Source organism: Onychostoma macrolepis, chromosome 23, assembly GCF_012432095.1.
Source record: "Onychostoma macrolepis isolate SWU-2019 chromosome 23, ASM1243209v1, whole genome shotgun sequence".
Taxonomy (NCBI): Eukaryota; Metazoa; Chordata; class Actinopteri; order Cypriniformes; family Cyprinidae; genus Onychostoma; species Onychostoma macrolepis.
Window position 1 is genome coordinate 18050731 of NC_081177.1, and position 27052 is coordinate 18077782.

The window sequence follows — 27052 nt, forward strand, 5'->3', positions numbered from 1 at the left end:
TACGACACTATTTCTAGGAAGTGAATCGAAGATGCAAATAGTGTACAGATAGTAGATTTTGCGCCACTGAAGCTCAAGATTCTCTAAAATAAAGTAGGAGAACATGAAAACCACAGGTTTGCGTAAAACTTATGATACTTTGAGTGCTGTCATTAAAGCAAAAAAGGACAATTTCAAATTAAATCTCACTACAATAACTGCGCTTCTCTCTTATTATGCTGAGCAATTTGTTTTGTAATAAGGGGAAATGCTTAATGCAATCTTGTTTGAATGAACTTGAGTTAGATGTAGATAAGTCAATTATATAATGCAATATTTATAGTCATGCTTGTCAAACATCCATTGTCATTGAATATATGCTCAAAACGGTTGGGGGAAAAAAATTAATTAATTTCCAAATCTAATTCAGTATCAGACTGTACGCATTTATTGAACCAATGATCCCGTACAGATTCACTCGCTTGTGTCTGAAATGAGCCATAAACTGGAGGGCGTGTCACTGTGTTAGTCATCAATCAATCACAACCAGCACTGAATGAATCCGTGTCTCGACATCTCGAACACAAGCGATGTTGTGCAACTTTATGTTCTAATGCCTCCGTCAAACCGTCGACACCCAAAACAACCACATTAAATTTTGATGAAGACAGCTGTGCTCCTCATGAGGGGAAGGCGTGTCCTCGCGGATCGATAATTATACTTTGTTCCACCGGCGAACGCCATGTTCACTGAGAACTACAATAAAAACAATTGACACGGACAACAAAAAAGCCAAAAAGCAAACTTCACCGAAATAAAAGCCAAAAGCGTAGGAAGTGAACATCCCCATTATGAGGAACAGTACAGTTTTTCCACCCTTTTCGCCTTACAGCTCTCTTACTGCATCAATGTAGAAAACAAAGTTGTGGTGCACTTGTCGAGTTTGGATTCATTCAGCACTCAAACCAGGGTTAAAACCACCCTAAACTATTCGCCACGATGTCTGCTGCTGCTGCTGCTTTACGACATTCGGGGCTGGACTTACAACAGTTGAATGGAGCGACTGTGGTTCCTCGCTTCTTTGTCAGATTCTCTACTGCAAAGGCGATTAAAGCAATCTTATCTTATTTTCACAACCCTCTGCTTGGACAACAAGTTATAAAAAGTTCACAAAACACGTGCAACTTGTGAGGCAACCACACAACTGTACACAAAACAATCCGTGGCCATAAAGGCCTTGATTCCCATCATTCTTTCCCGTTATTTTGTGGCCTGCCTAAAATTTCATGCCCTGTTTGTTGGCCAAATACCGGGTCATATTGGATGCCACAAACTTTGTTTTACAGCTTATACTGTATTTAATAAAGTGCAACGTTCGATTAAAATCAGAACATACCTATAGACACCAGCTTGATGTTTTCCCTGTCGAGGAACTCCAGAGCCACAGAGACGTTCTCCAGCTGCATCTGCCTGAACGTGGGGCGCTGGTTGTACTTGCGGAACATCTTCTTCTGGCTGAGCACCTCCAGAAGCGCGATCAGCCGGAGCCCATCGCTCAGGTCCGTCTGCAGGTTCGCTATGCGCTTATTGACACATTTCAGATGCTCGTTGCACCAACGCGTGAATGTGTTTTGCTGGATCTTCTTCCATGGCGCGTCCTCGGCGAGATCTTTCTCTGTAGCGGGCATGTCTGCGTCCTTGTCCGGGGAGAGAGAAGCGTTGGATAGGGGAGCGGCGGCGGCGCTCGACTGGTGGGGGCGTGTGTGTTGACTCATTTTTATCGACTCGGGTCTCCTGCACTAATTCGCTGTCTCGCTTTTTGGGTGGAGTCTTGTGGAATTGTACAATTTGTGTGCTCTTCTTTCCAAAGTTATGTGACTAGAAGGGAAAACAAAGAATTGACTGAAATCAGGCTAAAATACATATGCGTTTAATCACATTTGTGTTTCTCATCGACACATGGCTCGAAGTACATAGACATTTTCAAACATATTTTTTATAAAACTTATTCAGTTTTTAAGAAGTTGTTGAAGTGTGTCATTCATTTAGTCGTTTTAACTGTAGGTGAACGGTAAGTGGTCTGAAAACAGCTCGCATGATACAGCATTCACGGGATGTCTAGTGTGCATAAACCTCTGTTGCATGTCATGTACTGACAAAAATACTCAAAATATACCTCTTTTGACGTAAGAAAGAGATTTCAATTACATAAATCATTTGTGTTACACAGCATTTAAAGCTCTGTTAATCTACATTATGTATATATTTTGTCATATTTTTTATTTAATTAGTACTAAAATAGTGTTTCACTTTATGCATTTATCAACACATATAGCCTAGATAAAGTCCAGACTAAATCTAAGCAAATGTTCTACTTTGCCATATTCGTGTGTTGATGTAATGCCACCAATTATCAAATTATGAACTGCAGTTGGATAAGGTGTCCAAATAACCTAAGTAAAAATTCACAGTAGATGAGTAAGAAAGTTGAAAATATGTCTAAAGAGGTGTTTGAATACCCAAGGTGTGCAAATAAAAATCTTGGCCGGATCTCTATCCTCCTTGTAGCCATTTTGTAGGAGAAAATTACAAAACAGAACAATTTAGAACTGCATTAATCCCACATTTGACTAAATAAGGCAAATGAGCCAAAACAGTGTGTGAGGACGCAGTCCAAAAAGAATGTTTCCCTTTAGAGCTTTTTTCAGCGTTTGTCTCTCCAGGAGAATCTGTGGAATGCCCTTCATGTAATGAGCCACCGATGCCCCCCTGACCCCTCTCCAATTCCCCGCCCCCATCATAAAACATCTACATAACCACATATACTCGTGTTATACTCTTGCTCTCATTCTTTGTCTCTTCATATTTATGCTCAGGGAAAACTTTATATTTCTAGCAGAGCATTAGATGAGAAGAAGAAATGCTCAGACTTGTCATTAAGCTTTCATTACAGTCTCACAACCGATAAGGTTACTTCATGTCAGGCTCAAGATCATGAACTTCATTCATAACTCATAGTCCTCAGATAACTTTATATTTCATTGGTTTTATTTCCAGTTAACAACATCACCAATGGCCTATTGTTCTCAACCCCCAAGTGATCTTGTCATGTCCACAATGCAGTCTAACTGTAAATAGGCCAGTTGCTCAGAAACAAAGGATGAACAAACAAGTCAGGCGTTCAGAACAAGCCACTACTGAAGCCATATTGTAGTCTGGCGTCACCTGCAGGAAATATGAAGTACGACAGGCTGATTTTATGTTAGCCACATACAATGCTTATTGATGGTAAAAAAAAACAAATATATATATATATATATATATATATATATATATATAAAGCAATATTTTACGTCCAGATTATAATTTTATTCAATCATGGATGCTAAATGAAAGAGCTTGAATCATCTGAATCAGCAGGTTCTCTTTTTTAAATGTAATATATAACATTCACACAAGCTACAAATTTAAAGTATTTAAAAATAAATAAATAAATAATAATAAATAAAAATTATTTATTTATTATCCCAGACAGGATGGGTTTTCCAGTGTATTTTTACAGGACTCAAAATATTGCACAAAATGGGATTGTACAGTTTTCTAAAATACTCTAATATGCACCAGACAAATATGGGAATATTATTTGAGGCACATAGCTGAAAGGAACACTGTGTTACACTCCCCAGTCTCTCTGATGACAGAAGGATATTAACTCTGAGCTGAAGGAAACCCTAATAATAATAATAATCATTATTAATTTAAAACGTTTCATTACTGTGATATCATCAAAACATGGTATCAGTGTAGTGAGTTCAACCAAGATAAATGTAATAATTTGTCTTTAGTATAATCATTATAACGTTTGGTTCATTTGAGGACAGATACTTGTCAAAATAGTGAAGTGGAGATGGCACGTGATGCCATGATTCAGCCATGCTGAAAAGTGTGGTTAGCCCACAAACTGGCTGTCAGCCGCAAAGACTGATGTGCATCTCATCTGCACTAGTGAAAAACACAGATTACACACTGAGGGGGAGAACGGCACTATGGGTATTTTTGTAAAGGTGTTTTATTCTTTTTCGTCAACAGGATGTGGCTTTGTTATTGCATCTGTGCCCATGGAAACCAAACAGAAAAATATGAGCAGCTAAGTTGTATTTTATATTATTTTAAACACAATAATTATAACACTGCATGTGACAGGGGCTAGTTGTCACATTTTTGTACTGCAGTGAATATTCCTCAGGGCAGGTTTACGTTTGATAGTGAATTTAAGCATATACCTTAAAATCTTGGATAAAAAAATCTACTGAACGTTTCGACCACTGTTGCCCGGGAAAAAAAATACACAATGAATACTGAGTTGTCACAATGGATCCTGCTAAATATAAATTAAATGTGACAACTTCCCCCACCCTCACATTTATTTTAAAGAAATGTCAATTTTCACAAACACAATCCAACCTTTCAAATGAAATATGCTTTCATTCATATTTGGCTTGTCTGAATGTATGCCAGTGTGGTTTTATTGTGCTCACTTATTTAACCAACAGCTATAACAAAAATATAATGATACTGTAATTTTATTTTGGAGGACATAATTCACCAAAATAACCCCGATTTAAGACGGGTTTGAGCTATGTGTTTTTGAATCCAACATACAAAACGACTTCTGGAGAAAACACACATTTCTGTAAATGGGGATTTTTTTTACTTGACATTTACTGATATATAGCTCTTGTGATATCTAGCCCTGTTCTCCCCTACAAAGGGGAAAAAAATGCTGTAAAACCTAATGTTTTTGTACGAGCCCTACTGTCTCTCGACTGTCATCCAGGTGAGGTCGCGATGTTTCGTGCAAGATTTTCCTCGAGCATGGGGGGGCGCGCGCAACTATCACTTCAAAGGATGAAGGGCGCGCGGACCTTTCCATATTTTCCCTTATTTGGTGAGGAGGCCTTAATTAGATTACGACAGTGATGCGCCAAAACATCTAAAGAGCATCGGATTTATACACTTTTTGTAAATGACATGCAATATTAATATGAATTAGCCTAAATATTAATATTTGGATTAGCATTTACAGAGCCTACACAGCCTTTAATATAACTTAATTTTTAATTATCGTTAGCTTGTTTCGTTTTATCTAGCCTCCTAATTTTTGCAATATTGTATAGGCTCGGTACGCCCTCGCATGTCGTTAAGCATGCAGGACACTTAAAAGTAAGCAAGAATATGATATTCAGTCATTGAGTACAATTACGGACACTACGCCGCACGCCCTTCACTCATCCCGCTACAAGAAACATTTACGCAAAATACAAGACGTTTAGTGGTGAAAGTCTGCGTCAGTGATTTTTAACCCTAAACGAACTAAGATTTGACGCAGAACCGGAATAAAAGTAAGCTGACCAGGCTCAAAAGCGCTTAATGCAAGACAAAACATGCCCCGCATCAGTGAATAGAGGTTTTATAACTTACATTTTGATGCTTGTCTTGAAGTAGGCTAACTCTTGTTCCTGTATCCCTTCAGAGTCTGCGTGTGGCACAGGCAGCGGAGAGTGAACTTGACTGGAGCACAGTGCAGAAAACTCACTGTACGACCCTCCCGGAGCCGACGAGTGTCCCTGGAGGAAAAGCTTGCTCGCTGAACTCGAGAAAAAACACTAGTGACACCCCTTAGTCGTTTCTGCCTCCTTCTGTCCTCTCTGGTCTTAATGCGAGAACCTTAATTGGTAAAGTATCAAAGAGGGGGGCTACTCTTCTGTTCGCGCGAGCGCGTCTCGAGCTGACGTGATACCGGCGGCCGCGCCTTCAGATTGTAAAGGTATGATGTCACCCTGTTCAGACTCAGAGCGCCTGTATCTGCTCCATCTGCCTGATGCATGAACACTGCTGCTGCCGCTGCTGCTGCTCGACAAAGAGCTGCGAGTTATGTTGCAAGTCCTGAGGCAATAATATCCATTTCATTTTGAACTTCCATTGTGAAAGTGAACAAAATTATCTTGACACAGGTCACATTAAAAGAGACAAAACGTGCTTTTCCCTCAAGACACATTGGATTTGATCCAACCTTTATACTGTGCAGGGTTAAAAAAAAAAGAAAAAAAAAAGAAAAGAAAAGAAAAAGTGGTCCAAACTCATAAATCAGCCCATTTTGATTTAAATCTTATGGATTTTTGTGTAGGCTACATTTTAGGTTTAGGGGTCAGGTTACGGTCATGGCCATTGTGTCTGAGATGTTCTCACTATTTTAGTGAGGCCAAATATTTTGAAATGCAGTCCGAGGATATTATTTCACATACTTTTGGGACAAATTTCACATTGATTGGCTGCTGAAAAGAGGCGAGACTGTAAGTGTAAGTCACTTTTTAATAATTAAAGAGCTGTTTAATACATTACTTTATTTCAGCTGGATCTTTTAATGGCCCAGTATGGGCCTGTCTGTGTGACTCCGTAACCCTCTTGGTACCAATAAAACCTGGCGTAGACAGCCAGTCTCCCTTGGGTAACTGTCTTTCACTGCAAACATTCCCAGTACTCCATTCCTTAGAGGGAAATTGAAGGGACCAGCTATAACTGCCTAATTTATCAAAGAAACTTGGGGTGGGGTGACATCATATTGCCCCCACCACACCTTTAACTAAATCCAGCAGTCTGAAACCTGGTATCATTTGTGGCATATGGGATTTGACGTTGCTATTTTGTTCTTCCCCCTCCTATCACTTGTATACAGAAACACATTCATGGCAAAATGAATGTTTGCAAATGCAAACTGATATTTCCTACTGGCACAATCAAGCAAAATAATACATAATAATGGTGACCAATCTAACATGCCTAACATGTATGTTTATGTATGTATATTATTATGAAGCATATATTTAAATTATGTATGTGTATATATATATATATAGAAAGAAATCTCTTCTCATCATTTGTCTGTGTTTTTTCTTGCCCACATTCCCTAGAGTGTGATCAAGTCAACCTAGATCAAGACAAGACAGGCAGAGATCTTCTGGCAGCAATAGAAAGACAGAAAGATATCAGTGGAGAGTAAAAGAAAATAGCCACATGCAAAGAAAAGGTGTCAACAAAGCCAGGAATCTAAGTGCGAATAGTCCAAAATCTTCCATACATCAGGTGCTTCAGACTAACAAAACATCCCAGGTAGGTTAAACATGTATAACCAAATTTTTTTTTGTTTTGTTTTTTTGTTTTTGTGAAGACCTGCTTCTGTGTGTTTCATTTGTCAAGGTACACATGTGATCTTTGGTGCTTACTTAGAAAGGAGCACAGAGAAACTGAGAAACTTGTGTATAATATCATAGTAGAGTTTACTAACTAGAACTAGTTTGAAGATGTTTAGTTACTAGAGTCCTAACTCTCTAAATACGCGATAAAATAAACAAATCGCACAAATACAAATATCACAATGCACAAAACATATGTTCACATGCGCACAAGAGGCAGTAGTAATCTCAATCAGCGGATTGTGAAGACCAGGAAAAATGTTGTCATTGCTAGAAATTGAGCCTATATATGGGCTAATAAAATATTATGCTCAGTTTTATTGACAGTAAACACAGAATTAGTACAGTAGCAGGCAAAGAGATCAAGGAGGAGCAAAGAAAAAAGAGAAATGACATGTAAGGAGAAAAAACTGTTTGAAGCTCTTACATTTTCCCATTGTAATCCCAAGAATTTTTTGTCTACATTCCTTTTTTGTTTTATTGGTTTAGAAAAGGAGGCAATTTATTCTCAAAGATAAGTTAAGACAGAAAGAATGAGGCAGAAAAACATTTCGTTTTTTTATTATTCAACGTGAGTCTTGCACCCTAAGCATTAGACATCACTTTTGCATGTTAGATAGAAGCCAGAGCAACATTTTGAACAGTTTAAATTTACTGAACATCCGCCTGATTATGTTTTATTAAGTATGGCAACAAAATAGCAGCAAGTTTAACAAGACAATAATGTTTATCAAGAACTGGCCAAGTTAAAAAGCAAGTATGTGTTCTTTGATCGAATGTGTCACACTGTTGAGAGAAAAAGAAGGACAGAAAGATTGAGAGAGAGGGGCCCATCTGGGTGTTTCTGGGTGTAATTCTTTAACACAGGAAGCTGTAGTGACAGATACGGCATGTTTTCCACAGGAACGTGTGGCTCTGTGGAAGGATGGATATGATCATTGGAGGGCAGAGAGTCCTGTTGTTAACTGTATTAGCTGAAAAACAAGGATGATAGCTGAGCTCTGATTCACCACCATTCTGACACAGGCAGAAGCAAACTGAAGGCCGAAAACAAATCAATCAAATTTAGTTTTCCCTGAGGACGTCAGGTAAATTTGTGCACAGACTTGTGTTCACAGACTTACTTTGTGATCATAATCCTGAATTGACACATTTTTTTCATCATGTTAGAATTACATCTCATGCATCAAGCTCATGCACCAACACCTAGTGAAAAACTACATCCATCTGAACCAGAACATGAATCGCATGAGACATCCATTAAAAACAAATATGTTTTTCAAAAAGCGCAGACTCTCTTGTTTTCTTGTTCTTCGTCTTTGTGTTTTCATAGGTTGATGTTCACGGCCTTCAAGGACTGTGCTTGAGAGGTTCAAGTCGTATCATACGGGGACACTATCAACAACCACTGACAGACAGAATAACAAGATGGTTCAAGATTGCATTTCACAAACAGAGACATTCTGGTCTGCAGAGGTCAAATTTAGGCTACATTAAAACAGCGATAGTGCTCATTTGTTGTTCACATCATCTCTTTTTAATGTGGCAAATATTAGATTGCTGTGTGAACCGATCACGGTCCTGAACTGACCTGCATGTGCAAAAGAACGATAATGAGACGCTATGATTGTCATACGGAAGTAAACACGGAGGCCACTCGGTATCGGAAGCGCTTCAGAGGCCACTGATGTAAGCGTTTACATGTTCATTTATAAGGTGTTGTGGCATGGAAGCCAGCGGATTTGTGAGCAGGTGATAAAAAGGACTAAGATGAAGAGAGAGCAAAGTTTTTAAATATTTAGCTCGTATAGAGCAGTAATTGTAATATTTATGTGTTTTACACCTCACTGCTTCTCCAACTGTATATCATATTCACAGCGTGATCAAAGAACTACCCGTATGTAAAATCTTTGGGGTGACTCCCGTCAGTGCCAAATCATGACGAACATTGATCTAGAATGATGTAAAGTTCAGACTGATGCTGTATTGCAAAACATCTGACCTGTTTTAGATGTAGGACCACATATGGAAGTGGCCCAAATCAGAATCAAAAAGATCAGATTCCATGGGAATTGTGCTCTTCACACTGCATGAATAATATAATGATCTGAGTCACATATCAGCAAAAAAATTGGATTTGGGCCACATTTTCCTGCAACCTGAACCTAACCTTAAACACTTGAATAAGTTGTTGTCACAAGACAAAACTATATTAGTAGGAGGTTTTACGGCCATTGAATACTTTTTAGAGACAGAAGCTCACTTTGACATCAGTTCAGCTCTCAATTTAGTTTATAGGTATGCCAAACCACTGCATTTATCTCAGTCCTTTTCATCTTGCCTATTTTTCCTGCCTCCAACACATGAAATTCAAGAACTGACTGTTTACTTGCTGCCTAATACATTCCACCCATTAACATGTTCCATTGTAACGATATAATCAATGTTCACTTCAATCATTGGATTTAATGTTGTGGCTAATCAGTGTATACAATTTTTAATTTATTTCATTTCATTTTAACTCTTTTTTACTGTTTAATCTTATGTTGTGTCGTCTTCACAAGTTAAAGATTAGAGGATGTCTCCATCTCAAGGTTTTCAGAATTACAGGACAGTGTTGTGTAGGAGTCATTCTTTTTTTTTTTTGTCTTTATAGTGCTAAAGTCAAGAGAAAAACACATCTGCATCAAACTTGGGGTTAATTAGTGTGGAGAAAGTCATCCTACATACAACACTACACTTATGTGTTTAAAGACACACACTATAGACACCAGCAGTCACCTACAAACATGTCTGAAGGCAGTGAAAGAGTCTCTACCATCTGTTACTGTTTGAGAGGATATTACAGCAGAGTGAGTCAGAGTCGAAAGCTCTAGAAGTGTGTAATAGGTGTCATCAGTTCCAGCGCTTTATACTGTGGCTTTATTCTTCACTGCACATCACAGAAAACAGAACGGCCTTCTGGTTGACTGACTGTACATGGATAGTCACTCTGATCTCACAGGCAGTTCAAGTACAAACACACACAGAAATGCCGGAACATTACAGTGCATGGCCAAGGAAAAACTATATTAATCAGTGTTGATATCTTTGATCTTAACTAGGGTTGTTCCGATTCCGATACTAGTATCGGAAATTCCACCGATACCACAAAAAATTCTGGCATCGGTATCGGCGAGTGCTTGAACCCATGTACCGATCTGATACCATTCTTAAACAAGACCTATAGTTATGCGCGCTAGCTTTGCTTAATGCTGCAAATCAGAAATAAATTCTTCTTCGCTGTCCAGAATGCAAACACAGGAGTTGTGCTGTGTTGCCACAAGCAACCACTATTTAGAGCAGCGAAGAATAAATACAAACGTGGTAGCACATTGCCAGTAAATCACTCGCATATATGCGACTAAATCTTCACCCTGGGCGACTAAATGGTATATAATATTAGCCACTGGCTAATAAATGCTCAGATTTTACTCTCCAGTGTGTGAGTTGGAGGCTATGTATAAGTTTAGCACAGATATATTGTCACTCTCCGAACACTCTGACCAAGCGCTTCAGAGTTTTACTCTCCGTCAAGCGATCTATTTTTCAGATCATCTGAATGAATGTGCAGCGCACCTGTATTTGACGCACCGTAAGCTCTAGTGTGAAGCGCACGACTCGCCGTCGCTTTGCTTTTTTCCTCACGCAAAGAGAGAGTGAGAGAGATTCTTACACGTAGCGCGTCAATTCTGCATGGTATGTAAATTATATTCTTTGTTGTATTTTCCTGTCAAAATAACGGAGTTCCTTTTGGAATTCTTCAGCTTTTAAGAACGACAATCTCATTGGCTGGCGCTCACCTATAATCGTCCCTGGTTTGATTTCAACAAATCAGTTCAAGCGAACGCAGACAACATGATTAATATTCATGAATCCAGCAGCTCGTTAATCCTTAGTGCGTTTCATGTTGTTCTTAGTAGAATTCATAGTATGATTATTATCTTATCAGTATTATTGATAGTTTCCCCCCCATATTTTACAGAAACACTGAATGACCAAAAAATCACCACCACCAGTTCCGTTAAAATGACTGTATTCATACATGGTTACCAAGTTTTAATTCTAATTGCTAAAGTTATATCATTAAATAATACTCGATTATCATAATATATTTATAATGCTTGACTGACTGATGTTAAGAGTGAACTTTTAGATATTTAAATAGATGTGCCATTTTCCAAACATTATATATTATATTTTTTTGTTTACTGGCCAGACTATATCTATCTATCTATCTATCTATCTATCTATCTATCTATCTATCTATCTATCTATCTATCTATCTATCTCTATATCTATCTCTATATCTATATCTATATCTATATCTATATATATACATATATACAGAGCATATGGTGAAACACACCATAAAATAATTGTATCAATTCATACAGGTCTAGTAGTACATACAGCTGTATTACCAGATACACACCCAGGTATCGGATCAGTACTCGGTATCGGCCGATACCCTGAGCCTAGGTATCGGAATCGGTATCGGGAAGGGAAAAAGGGTATCGGAACATCTCTAATCTTAACCATCCACTGGAAAGACGTGTGACCAGTGAGAACTGTGATACAACTGATCCAGTAAATAAAAGTACCTGCTTAATCACTCATGTCACACCCATCGTGTCCGTCTCATTCTGCCACACCTCATTAAAAAACAAGAGGTGTCATCAGGTTTTGGTAGCATGACAATATTGTAAAGCTTGTAGCTTCTTGATGAGTCTCATGAATAATCATCTCTTTTTTACCTCCTCAAGTCTGTAACTCTCTGCATAACTACTGCCTGATGGTGACTCTGGGAGGGGAGCAGATGTGGTATTTGGAGCACATTGTCCTTCCCTGGGGTATCTAAAAAAAAATACATCAGAGAATTAGTCAATTAACTCATTCCTGGTTGTGTTTTTTGGCAGGAAAAAGCCATTCCGTCATTCTCTCCAGCCACCTATTGGTTAAACTTGTCAATAAGTACATTTACATAAGCTATGGTGGATTTTGAGTAGCTGAACTTCAATCTTCATTGGTCTGTCCAAGTATAAATGGCACAATGCATTATTGAGTATTTAAAGAATTAAATACACATTGCTTTCTGTGATTAATATCTATGCACTAACATTCAAAACTTTGGGGTTGGTATGATTTTATATGTTTTTGAAAGAAGTCTCTTATTCTCACTAAGACTGCATTTATGCAATGAAAAAGTAAAAACGGTATTGTGGAATATTATTACAATTTAAAATAAATGTTTTCTATTTAAATATATTTTAAAATGTATTTCTGTGGTGCAAAGCTGAATTTTCAGCAGCCATTACTCCAGTCTTCAGTGTCACATGATCCTTCAGAAATCATTCTAATAATAGAAATCTTTTTAAACATTACAAACGTCATTTTTGGTCAATTTAATGCAATAGAATTACTTTATTTTATTATTTAAAACTGTTTTGGAACAGTGTGCATGCTGGACAAAGTCAAGCTACAATCAGATTATCCTGGTCTGTTAGTCCAACTTCACAAAAACCAGACTCATACGATTACAGACAGACTAAACTTTAGTCACTAAAGGGACATTTTTAAAAGACAAATTATTTCAATAGTCCAATTTTTAAAGTGCATTTAAATGCACTAAATGAGTGGAAGAAGGGGCAAGAGTGCTGGTATAGTGACAACTGGCCTATTTTGTGTCCTACAGAACTGGGATTGATAATTGTGTACTATGCAAATGATGAAATCGCAAGAAAAATGTAATTTATTGGCTTAACAAGAGATTTGGCAAATTAAAATGGCCAAACAAGTTAGTGAGGACTAATATTAAGTTGTTGATTTTTTGAATGTCTCAACTATTGCATTTTTAACTGTGTGGCCTACGAAGTGTAAGGATATTTTACAACAGAATCTAGTCTTGTTAGATTGGGCACTATAATGCATGCCTACTCTTGTCTCTGTCTATCCTTGCAATGAGATTGGAATGAGATTGGCTTTCATTTAATGCTGCTTGGAGAACAGAATCAGCTGATAATGGAAGTGTCAAAATTGTGCCCACTGAAAGAGAAAATTGTAAATATGAACACTGTCAATTCAATAGATCAGATAACAGAAATTATGATATGCAATCTCACCAAAGATATTAACACATTGCGGTCAAACATGATTATAAATTTAGCATTCATTTGCTTTTCCTAATTGTGTTTGCGTTTGTTTAAAATCAATATTACTCTGATCAATACTGACACATACATAACTACAATACAGTTGTCAATTTATTCTATTTAAAAAGTAAACAAAAAGTTAGATGAGTGTAAATAGGGGTAGATACTGTTTGCACTAAATAAATAGCAACAAATAGCATCATGTTAGATATGAGTAATATGTTATTTGTACTAACATAAAATAGAAATGTAAAAGACTTGTAAAAGCAATGAAGGGTGGAATCAGACCCTGCCTTTATTTAAACAATGTTTTACTTTTTTATAATATCATAATGTTATCATAAATTGAAGGAAGTTCAATTATAATCATTTAATTGTTAGATAATATAACATAGAATCCATAATTAAAGGCTTTTGGCTTCAGCCAAGAATTTCATTACGGTGTGTCACTAATTCGGTCTGCTTACATTCATCCAAAAATGTTGTGGGAAGAAGGAAATGTAAACAAACTCTCAGTGAATATTTACCCCTGAGGTGCGGAAATGTGACATTTTGGCAGTGAGCGCCGTGTGCAAAATCTTTGTAGTGTGCAAAATGAGGCCCACTTTATTCTCTACAAAGAAGTGAAAACAGACATTAATGTCTTGAGGGATCGAGATAATGACAGTCAATGAACATCATCTGCACATGATCATTCATTCCTAGCTTATAGCCGTCTGTTTCTCTTGCTTTCAAGGAAGATGCTGAGACATGCTCAGAAGGTTTGACTGTACAAGGGTCAGCGTGACACAATAACCTTCAGATCGGCGGTCATGATGTCTGAGACTCCCACTTTTCTTCCTTACGTTCTCTCTTTCTTTTCTCTCTTACTCTGATTCGTTCCAACTGGGAAGTCTGACCATATTAAGAACACTGTGAGATGCAGGCATAGGCAAGCAAGCTTGACAAATCACACATTACGTCACACCCTGCCTTCCAGCGCATTTCATATCGCAAACATCCACATATAAAACAATGTGCTGGCAGTAAACATTACTTCATATTCAGATAACTAGAGACTGTTCTGAAAGCGGGGTGCATGAAGATACATTTTATGTCTGAAAAACGCAGGTTTTCGACTTGCATTGTAATATATAATGTGAGTCTTCGTGAGTGTGTTACATTCACTTCATCACTGGCTGACTTGATTCATGATGTCTTTAAAAGGTAAGCCTACTAAGTAAACTCTGAATCACATCCAAAGAATCTCTCATCAATTTTTGCTCAATACTTCCCACAAATTCATTCTTGCTCTTTTTCATTCAAAAGTCGTTTGAATGACGACCTATACCCACAAACCCCCTCAAACGCTCATATGCGCAGGCACATGATGGTGCAAAGTCGTACAATTGAACGCAGAGACACGCACTTACCCTTTTCCTCTCCACAAACACAGCCATATATGGTAAGCTGTGTTTGTGGAGGTAAGAGAGACAAGGAGAGCGAGAGAGAGAGAGAGAGAGAGATCTGCTCTCACAGAGAACTAAACAACCCTCCATCATGAAAGCCTCTGTGCATAGATTATTTCAGCCACGCCTCGAACAACCCTAAAATCATGTTGCTGTGTAAAGACTGTATAAACATTATGAGCGGTAGCTGTAATTTTTCGCTTTTGGTGGACTGGCCGACTGCAGGTTACATCACTTGTTTGCAGTAAAATAAAAGAGTGATGATCCCCTGCAGAGTGAAGCTCGCTGGGCCTCAGAGCTGCAGTGAGGAACAAGATCTGATGTTTGCTGAACAGATGAGGAATTTGGTTTTGTTGTGATAGTGATATGTTACGGCTGGTGGAAATTAATTCTTTCCTGAAATTAGCTTGTAAATGTTTGAAATTTGATACTGACATCAGCAAACCTTATGTGGGGAACCAGAGAATAATGCATACTAATAATCTAAAACAGAGTTTCCCAAACTGCACCATAAAAAGTGATAAGTTGACTTAACTTAAAAAAATTGAGGAAACCCGTTGCCTTACATTTTTTAAGTAAATGATCATTAAAAAAAATAAGTTAATTGAATTGTCAAGTTCACTTAACTTTTTTTTAAAATTATTATTATGTACTTAATAATTTTAAGGCAACGGGTTTCCTCAATTTCTTAAGTTAAGTCAACTTATCACTTTTTACAGTGTGGTATTGTAATTAATTCATAATAATCTAAAACATACAAAGAAAAAAAAATCAAACAAAAATAAATAAATAAAATAAAATAAGTAAACAATTTGTTAAATATTAATTTAAAATCTCAGAGGATATTTAGAATTTTTCTTTTTTTTAATTTATTTGTTTGGAAATAAACTTATTTGGCTATCATCTGAACTTTGCAATGCCTATTTAGTAGAATACCAAGTAATATCAAACAAGTAAATATATCTAACTCGTGTCTATGATCAAATCAATCATGATGATATTAAGACCAACAGCATGATCATGAGTGTAATATTTCTTCTGAAGTAAGGTTATTTAGTCATATTGCCAATAAATCAATCTATTTGTGCTCCGTCAACAAAAATGGTGCTTCCAAAATAGGGAAAATTGCCAAAATATATTCAACTATCACGTCTCTGAGCAGTGTTTTGTTCCTGAGTGTATTTGAAAGAGTCAGTTGAGTGAATGATTCAATGATTTATTCATAAAGACAGATGCTTTTCTTCATTTTTAAATTAATCAGTGGCTGAAAATTGCATACTTTTCGACTATATTTCATGTTTGAATTCTCAGTATGAATAAAATAGTATAGGCAATAAGTACCCAGATAATTCTGGAGTGTGCATACGATGGATACTATACTATGCCGTGAGGCTACGGGAGAAGAGAGTTTAATGGCTGGTGGTGAATGTCATACTTCCACATTACATTCATACTACAAACATTCATACAATACAACATATTTTTAGTAGCCGTGAAGTAGTTACTTATTCAAAAAAAGTACCTACTCGGAGAGCATGTGATTTGGGACACAGCCTTTGTTTTGTTCCTGAATGAATCTGTGTATTTTAAACAAATTTGTTAAATTAATGATTCAAAGAATCACTCACGAAGAGAGTCATGTGTCAACACTGCATAAGGTTGTAACATTTGGAAAGAGTCACTGAAAAATCCCCACCACTAATGCACAAACAGACTGTCCATGCAGAACATGCAAACACGGATAAGTGGAGTGGAGAACGATGAAATGATCCAGTACTGTCCGACTGTAGACTTTTGGAATGCCTCAACAACAACAACAAAAAACTGGTATATAATAATGAATAATTTAATAATTAATATTAAGTTGGAAAGTTTAAAATGATTTCCACATCCCTGGTATTAAAAATGATTTGTGTAGAGCGTATCACTTTTACAGTCAGACAGGGGTTCAGTAAACTGCGGGGCCCTGAAAAGCTAATGTTAGCCTCAAGACCCCCATCCATATTCACTGCTTCTTCACATCATGCCTAACTACACATTCGAGCCTCAGAGGAATAACAAAAATATCCTCTCTGCGCTGCTTCACTTGCACACACGCTCCCCTAATCTGATCCAGCATCTACACAAAATCAACTGCATAAATATACATGGGCCACAGTAAAAGCCACAATCTTTGTTAACGCTTGTGCACCAGCATCAGCTACTGAATTTGAGAATATAATGCCCTCAAATATGAGACAAAGAGAAAGAGAAGAAGAACAAGCAGGAAAAGGGCAGAGAGAGTGTGTCAACAACCTTATCCTTATTTGGGAGAAGGAATGTGGAGGAGGTCAAGAACATCGCAGCTATCAATGACGAATCTCTCATTCTCGCACTACTTTTTTTATGAGCAATAATTATTATTTTAATAATTTTAATAAATGAAACATAAATGTGTGTGTTTAAAAAACACTATTGTGATGAAGCTATGAGATATTATGGATGCTGTTGTGCAAAAGTGTGAAATGAATAACTGATAACATGCAGGCTGTATTCATATCATAATTATGACGTAATTCATTCTTTTTATAGAACACATATGTGCACACATTACATCACACTGCACTGAAGCTGCATGAAACAGGGACACCCTTTTTATACCTGCATCTGGACTGAATAACCAAAGCAGATGTTTGAGGCAGATAAATAATGATGTCATTTCTGAGCTGAGGATGGCAGTGCTGGCATGTGTTTGTTTATCTGGTTCACCACATGTGGAGCGCAGACCGTCAGCCCCCCGTCAGCAGGCTCTACTCATGTGTATGAGAGTGAGAAACTGCAATTTAGAAATTAGACTGGAAATTAAACCGTCTGAACAAGAATCCAGACAGTTCATCCTTCAGGGCTGTAAATTATACAACCAATCCCAAAGCAGAAGGGTGACGAGTTACAAATCCATACGTGCATCATGCAGAATTATGCTGTGTCCTCGCTAAACAATAAAGCTACTTCACAAAGGGAACACTGACTGCAAGACAGCACAGAATAGACATGCCTGTTACGTGTCAAATCATTGTGCAATGAGCAGTAACACTTGGCACAGCTGTCTAAATTTCACAATTTCAATTCCAAACACCAAGAACCAGGTTACAACGGAGAGCTATGGCTGTTCTTCCTGCACTGTGTCTTTTTAGGTGTTTAGATTCTTTCTTTTACTTGAGATAAACCACCCATGACACATTTACACACCTCTTTACACACACACATATACACATCTGCAAATCACAATATACATCTGTATATACTTTCTATAAATGTGTATATACGTTTTTCACTGTAAAGGATGTTTCTAGATGTGTGCTTTATATCCCAAGGGCAGGTTTCTATTTTAAAATATTAAAATATATAAAAAATGTCAATTTGTTGTTACATGATTTTGAATTAATATAAAATTATTATATATATGTGACCCTGGTCTTATGTGTCAATTTTTCAAAATTGAGATGTATACATCATCTGAAAGCTGAATAAATAAGCTTTCCATTGATGTATGGTTTGTTAGGATATGACAATATTTGGCCGAGATACAATATTTGAAAATCTGGAATCTGAGGGTGCAAAAAAATCAAAATATTGAGAAAATCACCTTTAAAGTTGTCCAAATGAATTCTTAGCAATGCATATTACTAATCAAAAATGACGTTTTGATATATTTACAGTAGTAAATTTACAAAATATCTTCATGGAATATGATCTTTACTTAATATACTAATGATTTTTGGCATAAAAGAAAAATCTATAATTTTGACCCATACAGTGTATTTTTGGCTATTGCTACAAATATACCCCAGCGACTTAAGACTGGTTTTGTGGTCCAGGGTCACATATATGCAAATACTCACCAAGGCTGAATTTACTTGATCAAAAATACATAAAAAGCAGTAATATTACAATTCAAAATAACTGTTTTCTAATTCTAATTCTTATTTTCTAAATAAGCAGCCATTACTCTAGTTGTTCAGTGTCACATGATCCTTCAAAAATCATTCTAATATGCTGATTTTCTGCTCAAGAAACATTTATTATTATCAGTGATGACAACAGTTGTTCTGCTAAATATTCAGGATTCTTTAATAAATATAAATTCCAAAACAACATTGATTTAAAATAGAAATCTTTTGTAACATTTTTGATCAATTTGTTTTATCTTTGATGAATAAAGGTATTAATTTATAAAAACAAATGTAAAAAAAATCTCACTGTCTAAATCTTATGTAACAGTGATGCTGTTGGACAAATCAGTTAAACTAATGAAAGTGTGAAAAGTGTGTTTTATTTTTATTTCTATTTTTGTTTTAGTTTTAAATGACCAAACGGGGGAAAAGTGCTCATAATTGAAGCAATTTTTCCACAATTCACTTCCTTTTGTGTTGTTTCCTCTAAGCACAGCATTGTAACTCACATTTTTTCACTGCCGTCCCAGTTGAACTAAAAACATGAAACCTGAAGACAGGGCCTCTTCATACACCCCGTTATGACATGTGCTTTTAAGTGACCCGGGATGACATCACATGATCTCATGGCTATGGTAGCTGACATGTCAGCACAGGTTTGAGCTGAGCAGCCCTCCACACATCAGTAGACTATAGATGGTGAGTGAGCGGGGAATGTAGGGAATTCTTCTGTCTTTGCTGATTTCTGCAGAACTGCAGACAGGAAAGTTATGATGTGTCATACTCTAGCTACAGGCTTTTCTGGCTTTTGTTATTTATAAACTAGTGGTCATCCCCATAGCAACAGATATATTTTTACTTCCTGTTTAAGGTGATGCTATGGTGCAGTATGCCAGCTCATCAAGTTTCTCAGTGCCATCACAAAATCTATTTTGTCTTTCTAAGGAAATAGAAAAAAAAAAAAGAAGTCTTCAAGGGTGTGTAGCCTACAGCGCCTATAGAAAGTTTTCATACCCCTTCATTACCCGTTGCATTTTGTTATGTTACGTTATTATGTTAAACTGCTTTAAATTAGGTTTTTTTCTCACATAAATCTACACCCCACTTACCATAATGACAAAGCAAAAACCGGATTTATCACAACTTTGCAAATTTATTAAAAAGGAAACACTGAAAAAATGACATTGCACAAGCCTTTACACCCTTAACTCAAAACTTAGTTAAAGCACTTTGGCAACAATTACAGCCTCAGGTCTTTTTGGGTATGATGCAACAAGCTTTGCACATCTGCATTTGGGTTTTTTGCCATTCTTCTCTTTAGATCAAGTCAAGCTCTGTCAGGTTGGCTGGGGACCATCGGTGGACAGCCATTTATAGGTTTCTCCAAAGATGTCTGATTGGTTCCAAGTCCCAGCTCTGGCTGGGCCACTTGAGGACGTCCATAAAGTCATCCCTAAGCCACTCCTGCATTGTCTTGGCTGTGTGCGTAGGGTGATTGTCATGCTGGAAGGTGAACTTTCAGCCCAGTCTGAGGTTCTGAGCGCACTGAACCAGGTTTTCATTAAGGATATCTCTGTATTTAGCTATTATGCAGGTGATAAGCGGTGCTTGGTTTCCCTCAGACATGAATAAGGAATTGAGGTTTATCAGACCAGAGAATCTTTTTTTTTTGTTCATAGTCTGAGAGTTATTTGGGTGTATTTTTGTAAATTCCAATCAGGGTTTCATGTATCTTTACTGAGGAGAAGCTTGAGTTTGGTCACTTTGCCATCAAGCCCAGATTGGTGGAGTGTTGCAGTGATGTTTGTCCTTCTGTAAGTTTCTCTCATCTCCATATAAGATCATGGAGCTCAACCAGAGTGACCATCAATGTCTTGATCACCTCTCTAACCAAGACCCTTCTCCTTCGATTGCTCAGTTTGGCCAGGAGGCTAGATCTAGGAAGAGTCCTGATTGTTTCAAACTTCTTCCATTAAGGATTATGGAGGCCAAATGCTCATGTGAACCTTCAACACTGCAGAATTTTTTTGTAGTCTTCCCCAGATCTGTCTCAACACAATCCTGTCTCTCAGCTCGGCAGGCCATTCCTTTGATCTCATAGCGTAGTTTTTGTTTGACATCCATTTCAGCTGTTAAACATTTTATAGACAGATGTGTGTGCCTTTCCAAATCATGTCCAATCAACTGAATTTGCCACAGGTTAACTCCAGTCGGAGTACAGAAACATCTCAAAGACGATCCAGTGAAGCTGGAATGCTCCTGATCTAAATTTCAAGTGTCAAAGCAAAGGGTATGAAGACTTGTGCAATGTCATTTTTTAATATTGTGTTATATTTTAAACACAATATTGTCTGTTTTTGATCAGTTTTGCCAACGAGAATATTACCTATAAAGCCACAGCAGAAATGAACTGAACTTCATAACTGGAGCCGTTTGCTTAAGTCCTGAATGAATCAGCCATTTGAACAAATCGAATGAATGAATGACTTAAAGGGATAGTTCACGCAAAAATGAAAATTCTGTCATTAATTACTCAACCTCATGTCGTTCCAAACCCATAAGACCTTTGTTCATTGTCGGAACACAAATTAAGATAGTTTTATTTATTTATTTATTTTTAGCTATTTTTGTTTTCTTTGCCTACAAAAAGTATTCTCGTAGCTTCATAAAATTATGGTTGAAGCACTGATGTCACATGGACTATTTTACCGATGTCCTTACTACCTTTCTGCGCCTGGGAACATGTCAGTTGCATTGCTTTCTATGCAGGGTCAGAAAGCTTTCAGATTTCATCAAAAGTATCTTAATTTGTGTTCCGAAGATGAACGAAAGTGAGAGTGAGTAATTAATGACAAAAGTTTCATTTTTGGGTGAACTATCCCTTTAATGACTTACTCATAAAAACATTTACCGCCACCTACTGACAGTTTTAGTTTCTTATTTAAAATATCATTACACAAATTAAATTAAATTAAATTAAATTAAAGGGATAGTTCACCCAAAAACTGTTTTGGTTACCAATGACTTTCATTGTATGAACAAAAAACACTGAAATGTTTCTCACTCTTCTTTTATGTTCAATAGTGTATGCTAGGCCGTTGAAGCATAAATGTGTAATTAATTTTATGTTGAATCTAAAAAAATATTTATTTCTAAAGCTACTTTTTGTGATTTCTACTTATTATCTTTTGGGGGTATTTTCAAAGCCTAATTTAATTTGTGATTAATTTGATTAATTAATTGCCACATCGTGTAATTAATTAGATTAAAATCTGTAATTGATTGGCAGCCCTAATTTTAATATAATATTTAATAATATTAATAATAATAATCTGTTTTATTTTATATGAAGTGGGTCACCTCATGGGGGTCGATGATGATTCATGTTACTGCAAATTATGTTATGTTAAAACTAAGGTATCAGCTGAAAATGACTTATCGCCAGAGGTGTAAAGAGTGAAAACCATACTTGAGAGAAAAAGTACAGATACCTTACAGTGAAAATTACTCCACTACAAGTTACAAGTCACCAATTCCAAAACAACTTGAGTAAAAGTCTTAGAGTGTCTGATTTTAACAGTACTTAATGATGCACTAGTCAAAGAGACATGCCAGTCAAAAGCTGTAACGTTGTGGAGAAGCTGTGGAAAACAGGCAGAGGCAAGGATCTAGTATGTGCAGATATTTCATGGAAAAACTAGAACAAACAATAAACCAAAACCAAAGGGAACAAAGAACAGAATGACAGGCAAACAGACAACCATTACATCTCAACAACTCACAAAGAACTAAAGAAACACTAGGGCTATATATATATATATATATATATATATATATATATATATATATATATATATGTGTGTGTGTGTGTGTGTGTACATATACAGGAGGCTAACAAGCTTAACAAGATAAGATACAAACTGACTACAAACACCACGGGAGACAGGAAGTGACATAAAAGTCCAAGACAAGGCTTAGAGAACATGTAACAAAAACAAGAAAGAGCTGATTTGTGAGGAGAGCAATCACGTTTATGGACCCTTTTCACAAGACTGTGATGACGCATTTAACAGTCATCAGCATCATAAATCCTCGAAAGTTTTTCATATTTGTATTTTTTTTTAAATGTATGTACATTTATAACACTATTCTTTGTATTGTATTACCTTGCATCAAATTACAAAAAAAATAGTTTACGCTAATGCGAGAGTGTTCCTAATGCAGCGTCTATGGGAGGGATGGTAAATTTGACATCGTTCTCTCTTCTGACTGCCGTTATCAGTCTCTCTCAGTTTTTTTCCTTTTTATTGAAAGTCATGAAAACACTATCGTGGAGTTTTTCTATTGCTATTTGAGCAAATGGGAGTGCAAAAAATATATTTGTGGTACCCTCCCATTCACCGCTCTTCAAGTTAACCCAACTATGACGACTTCCGCTGCTGAGAAACCCGGAAATGTGAAAAAGGTCCATTTTCTAAAACCAAAATAAAACTAAACACCTCAAAATTGCAAATAAATAAATAAAAATAAAGAAAATAACATTTAAAAAATGAAATTAAAAAGTCAAAATCTTCTTGCACTGGATGTGCTGGTTTCCGCCTCATTGCCAGCTGCAGTCATGTCCTTATATTGAGACCAGGTAGTTAAAACACCTGTGACTACTTGCTAAGGAACTCGCATTCATGTAAAGTAGCCTTGTTGACAAGTTTGAGTGAGTAAGGGGCGAAATGCACAAGATATAGTACTTTCAGTGCCCTGTAGTTGGCGATATCACATCTTTTGTAGCAGAAATAAACTGCTGCAGAAAAGCTAGGTACCATGCAAAATGTAATGTGTAACTGCACTCATTTCAAATGTAGTGGAGTAAAGAGTACAGATACTCAATCAAAAATGTAGTGAAGTAGAGAGTAAAAGTTGTTCATATCTTTGATACTCAGTACAACTACAAAGTATCCGAAAAGATACTCAGTTACATTAGTTACATTTACTCCAATACGTTATAGCTCTGTTTATCGCAGCAACTCCACTGTTATCAGGTTGAATAAATTCAATCAAGGCAGTCAGTGAATAGGATTTCTGAAACAGCATCACTTAAATAAACGCTCTTTTTTGTGATGTTAGATTTACACCAAGTCCAAGACAGCGACTATGTCAACCAGCACAACATCAACAAAATGACATAGTATGACTTCAAACTTAATTTTTTTGGATTATGATAAATAACTAACCACTTGCCTGAATCTGTCATTGGGGAGTTCATTACATTAACCACACAATCCCTGCAGGAATTAGACTATGACTTTTCAACACAGCTGAATGGAAAATTATCCAAGAGATCATCAAATGACTAATTATATCTTCAAATGAACACAAACACTGATATTTTAAGAGTCCTTCTGGGAAAAAAAGCTCACTTGGTTTGTTTCAATGCCACGTTTCAGCTGGCTGATCAGCAAAACCAGCTAAACACCAGCATGGTCAAGTTAATAGACCAGTTTAAACCATCTAAGACTAGTAAACCACACCAAGCTGGTTAATCTGTTGTTTTAAAAAAAGGATGTAATGAGTAATATCCAACCCAGCCCTTTTTATACCATATAGTTCTCCCTTTACTCAAGTTTTTAATTCCTCTTTAACTTGATGATTCATGATCCACACTCTTCTTCATTTTCTTTTTCTTCTCACATTTTTGCACATTTAAATTACACCATGTAGAACCCGAATTCCAGAAATGTTGGGACGTTTTTTTAAATTTGAATAAAATGAAAACTAAAAGAATTTCAAATCACATGAGCCAATATTTTATTCACAATAGGAAAATTTAAAAAAACGTTCCAACATTTCTGGAATTCGGGTTGTACCCCACCGGACAGCATACACATACATGTACACAAGAACAGTTGCATAACAGCCTGCATATGCAAACTGCACAGGACCTGTGAAAGGCCAAGACAAAATGGCATGTGAAAACGCATTCTACTTGTGAGCAAAAACTGATACTGTGCATTATATGAGTCCATGCAACTCTTCTACACTGATGTGTGAAGGCTTTGGGTGTGGTAACTGAAGCCCCACACCTAGTTTGTGGTTTGATAAAAGGAAACAAGACCCTTTATAAAGTGTGAGTTCCCCATCATCACTAAAGACCATCACAATAACACACTTTGACCATATATGCCATATGCAAATAAAGAGAATCACAAGGGCAAAAAAATAGAATAAATAAATAAATAAATCTCCAAAGATGCAAAAACATTTAGTTGGATCATGTAGTTTTTGTCATGTTTTGTGTAACAACAGACAATAAAGAAATACTGTGGTGGTTAAGTTGCATATTTGCATCATGATCCCATAAAAGAGCTGTTTTGTCATGACCTCAGATTGTAAACCAATGTGGATGGAATTCACCGTGGATTACCTTAGGTTTATGATATATGAGCAAAAAATATATCTGTGGTAAACTTACTTGAAAAGACTGTCATGTTTTCTTCTACAACATAAAATACACAGTCAAACCTCAAATGTGAGTTCTGAAATTGTTATGTGCTTTAAAAATGAATGTTTCTAACATAAGAACTGCAACAGTTGTCTGATTCATCAAGTAAACTCACACGAGGAAATCAATGTAAAATCTCCCAGAATTGTTTTCTGACATTCAGTTAAAGCATAAATCAATCAATAAATCAACCACTATGTATGTCAATAGGGAATCTATGGGAAATGGCTCAAAATTGTTCTTTTTTATTTCTTTAATATTACAATATATGCCAAAACCTTAGACCTAAATTCTTTTGTACTGTATCTCCAGTCTTTGTTGCTGTGGGAGTTGACCAGTCTGACTCTGGAACAGTTCTGAGATCAAATGAATGAGGAGGTAGATTTGTCTTGGCTTGACCTGTGCACAGCCCCATCTAAGGTAAGAATGTCTGCTTGCCCCAGTTAGTTGAAGAACACAGAGCGACATGAGGAATATTTCAGATTGTTTACAGAGCTTTGGCTTCAGCTTCAGCTTCGGATAGAGTGGATGTTTCCTTTGATTATAAATTATCTTTGTCAAGGCCTGAATGAAATCTCTTTCTTGGACGTTCTTACACTATGGCTGCTTTAGTGATCTACATTTAAACTGTTGTTCTACATTTCTATCAAATGTTAGAGCAGAAACTGGATTTTTGTAAATATCGAGTCATTTTCACACAGAATTTGAGCCAACATTTGTGATTTCATGGGTTCCAATGACCACCCGAGCATTTGGTCTTCATTATCCACAGTTCAGAGATATGAGGTCATTTCTCTCTAAAAAATTAAGAGTGTGCTGGAGGGATTTCATTACCACATCCGAGCTGGAGAAGGACAAAGCAACAGCGCTCCCTCGAGACAATGTGGGACGATCAACCAGTGGATGCATTTGAAGGTCTTTGTCGCCCTCATGTGTTTTCAAATAGGCTGCTTGATTTGAGGCGATTCCAGGGTTGTCTAAAGTGAGAACAATCATACAAATGATTTTGACAGCTTTTACACGTTGTATTCTTACTAAAACGATTATTACTCTAGTTTATTTTTGTTATCTGCAACCATAATGTTAACATCTTTACAAGCTAACGTTCACTGACCACGTAAAATAACTTACAGCTTACAGTTTATTTTCTACACCATACAGCACTAGTTTAAGTTTCTTCAAACATACAAAAAGTAGCATACGTTACTTTGACGGTAACGGTACCACGGTACAATAACGATATACCGTACGGTAATACTATGGTACTGAGGGACTGCCATATTCATGTACTAATATTTACAAGGAACAACTCAAAAAACGTGGTAATGTTATTGTCATTTTGGTCATTGAATTGTTTTCGTGTATTGATACTCTTTCGGTTGGAAAATGCATTTTTCTTGCCTTCAGAGCTGCACACAGTGGAACTGAATAAAGAGATTCTTTCTCGCTGACAAACATATGCATTTGTAGCTTTGTTGTCATTTGCTTGTGAGGAAAAGCGTTATTCATGTTGGTATAAGATAATTTTCCTCAGGGCTCGTGCGGCAGTAAAAACAGTTAATCGATGCTCCTGGCAACACCCAAAATCGTTCTAATGGACTACAAATACCAGCAGCACGAGGAGCGCAGAACTACACAGTCCACATTCGAGATAGAGCGCAGGAAATTACAAAGGATAATTTGTCTGATAGCCTACACGCGTTTATTAATATGAATTGATAGCAGTCGGTTGTGTGAACTAGAATATAAAATC

At 36.7% G+C, this 27052-nt stretch overlaps 1 protein-coding gene and 2 long non-coding RNA genes across 5 annotated transcripts in view; 1 reads left to right on the top strand and 2 right to left on the bottom strand.

The window, feature by feature from the left end:
- The window catches only part of flna (filamin A, alpha (actin binding protein 280)), a 36741-nt gene extending 31140 nt beyond the window's left edge, over positions 1–5601 (bottom strand). The window contains exons 1-2 of the mRNA XM_058763206.1: positions 5461–5601; positions 1376–1857 (exon numbers count right to left, since the gene is read on the bottom strand). Of these exons, the coding sequence (XP_058619189.1) occupies positions 1376–1754 (379 nt within the window). The 5' untranslated portion in view covers positions 1755–1857; positions 5461–5601. The remainder of the gene's footprint in view (positions 1–1375; positions 1858–5460) is intronic.
- Positions 5602–5675: 74 nt separating this feature from the next.
- Positions 5676–10509, top strand: LOC131531979 (uncharacterized). Of its 3 annotated transcripts, none has more exons than XR_009268823.1 (4): positions 5676–5806; positions 6951–7149; positions 8136–8320; positions 8566–10509. It is a non-coding gene; the product is annotated as an uncharacterized LOC131531979 (long non-coding RNA). The 3 variants fall into 3 exon arrangements; XR_009268824.1 differs by lacking the exon at positions 8566–10509 and adding an exon at positions 8403–8468; XR_009268822.1 differs by lacking the exon at positions 8566–10509 and having other exon boundaries at positions 8136–8485.
- On the bottom strand, positions 7850–26272 carry LOC131531980 (uncharacterized). The gene is made up of 4 exons (XR_009268825.1): positions 26134–26272; positions 12029–12128; positions 11876–11926; positions 7850–8147 (listed from the first exon to the last, which is right to left on the bottom strand). It is a non-coding gene; the product is annotated as an uncharacterized LOC131531980 (long non-coding RNA).
- Positions 26273–27052: the final 780 nt, after the last annotated feature.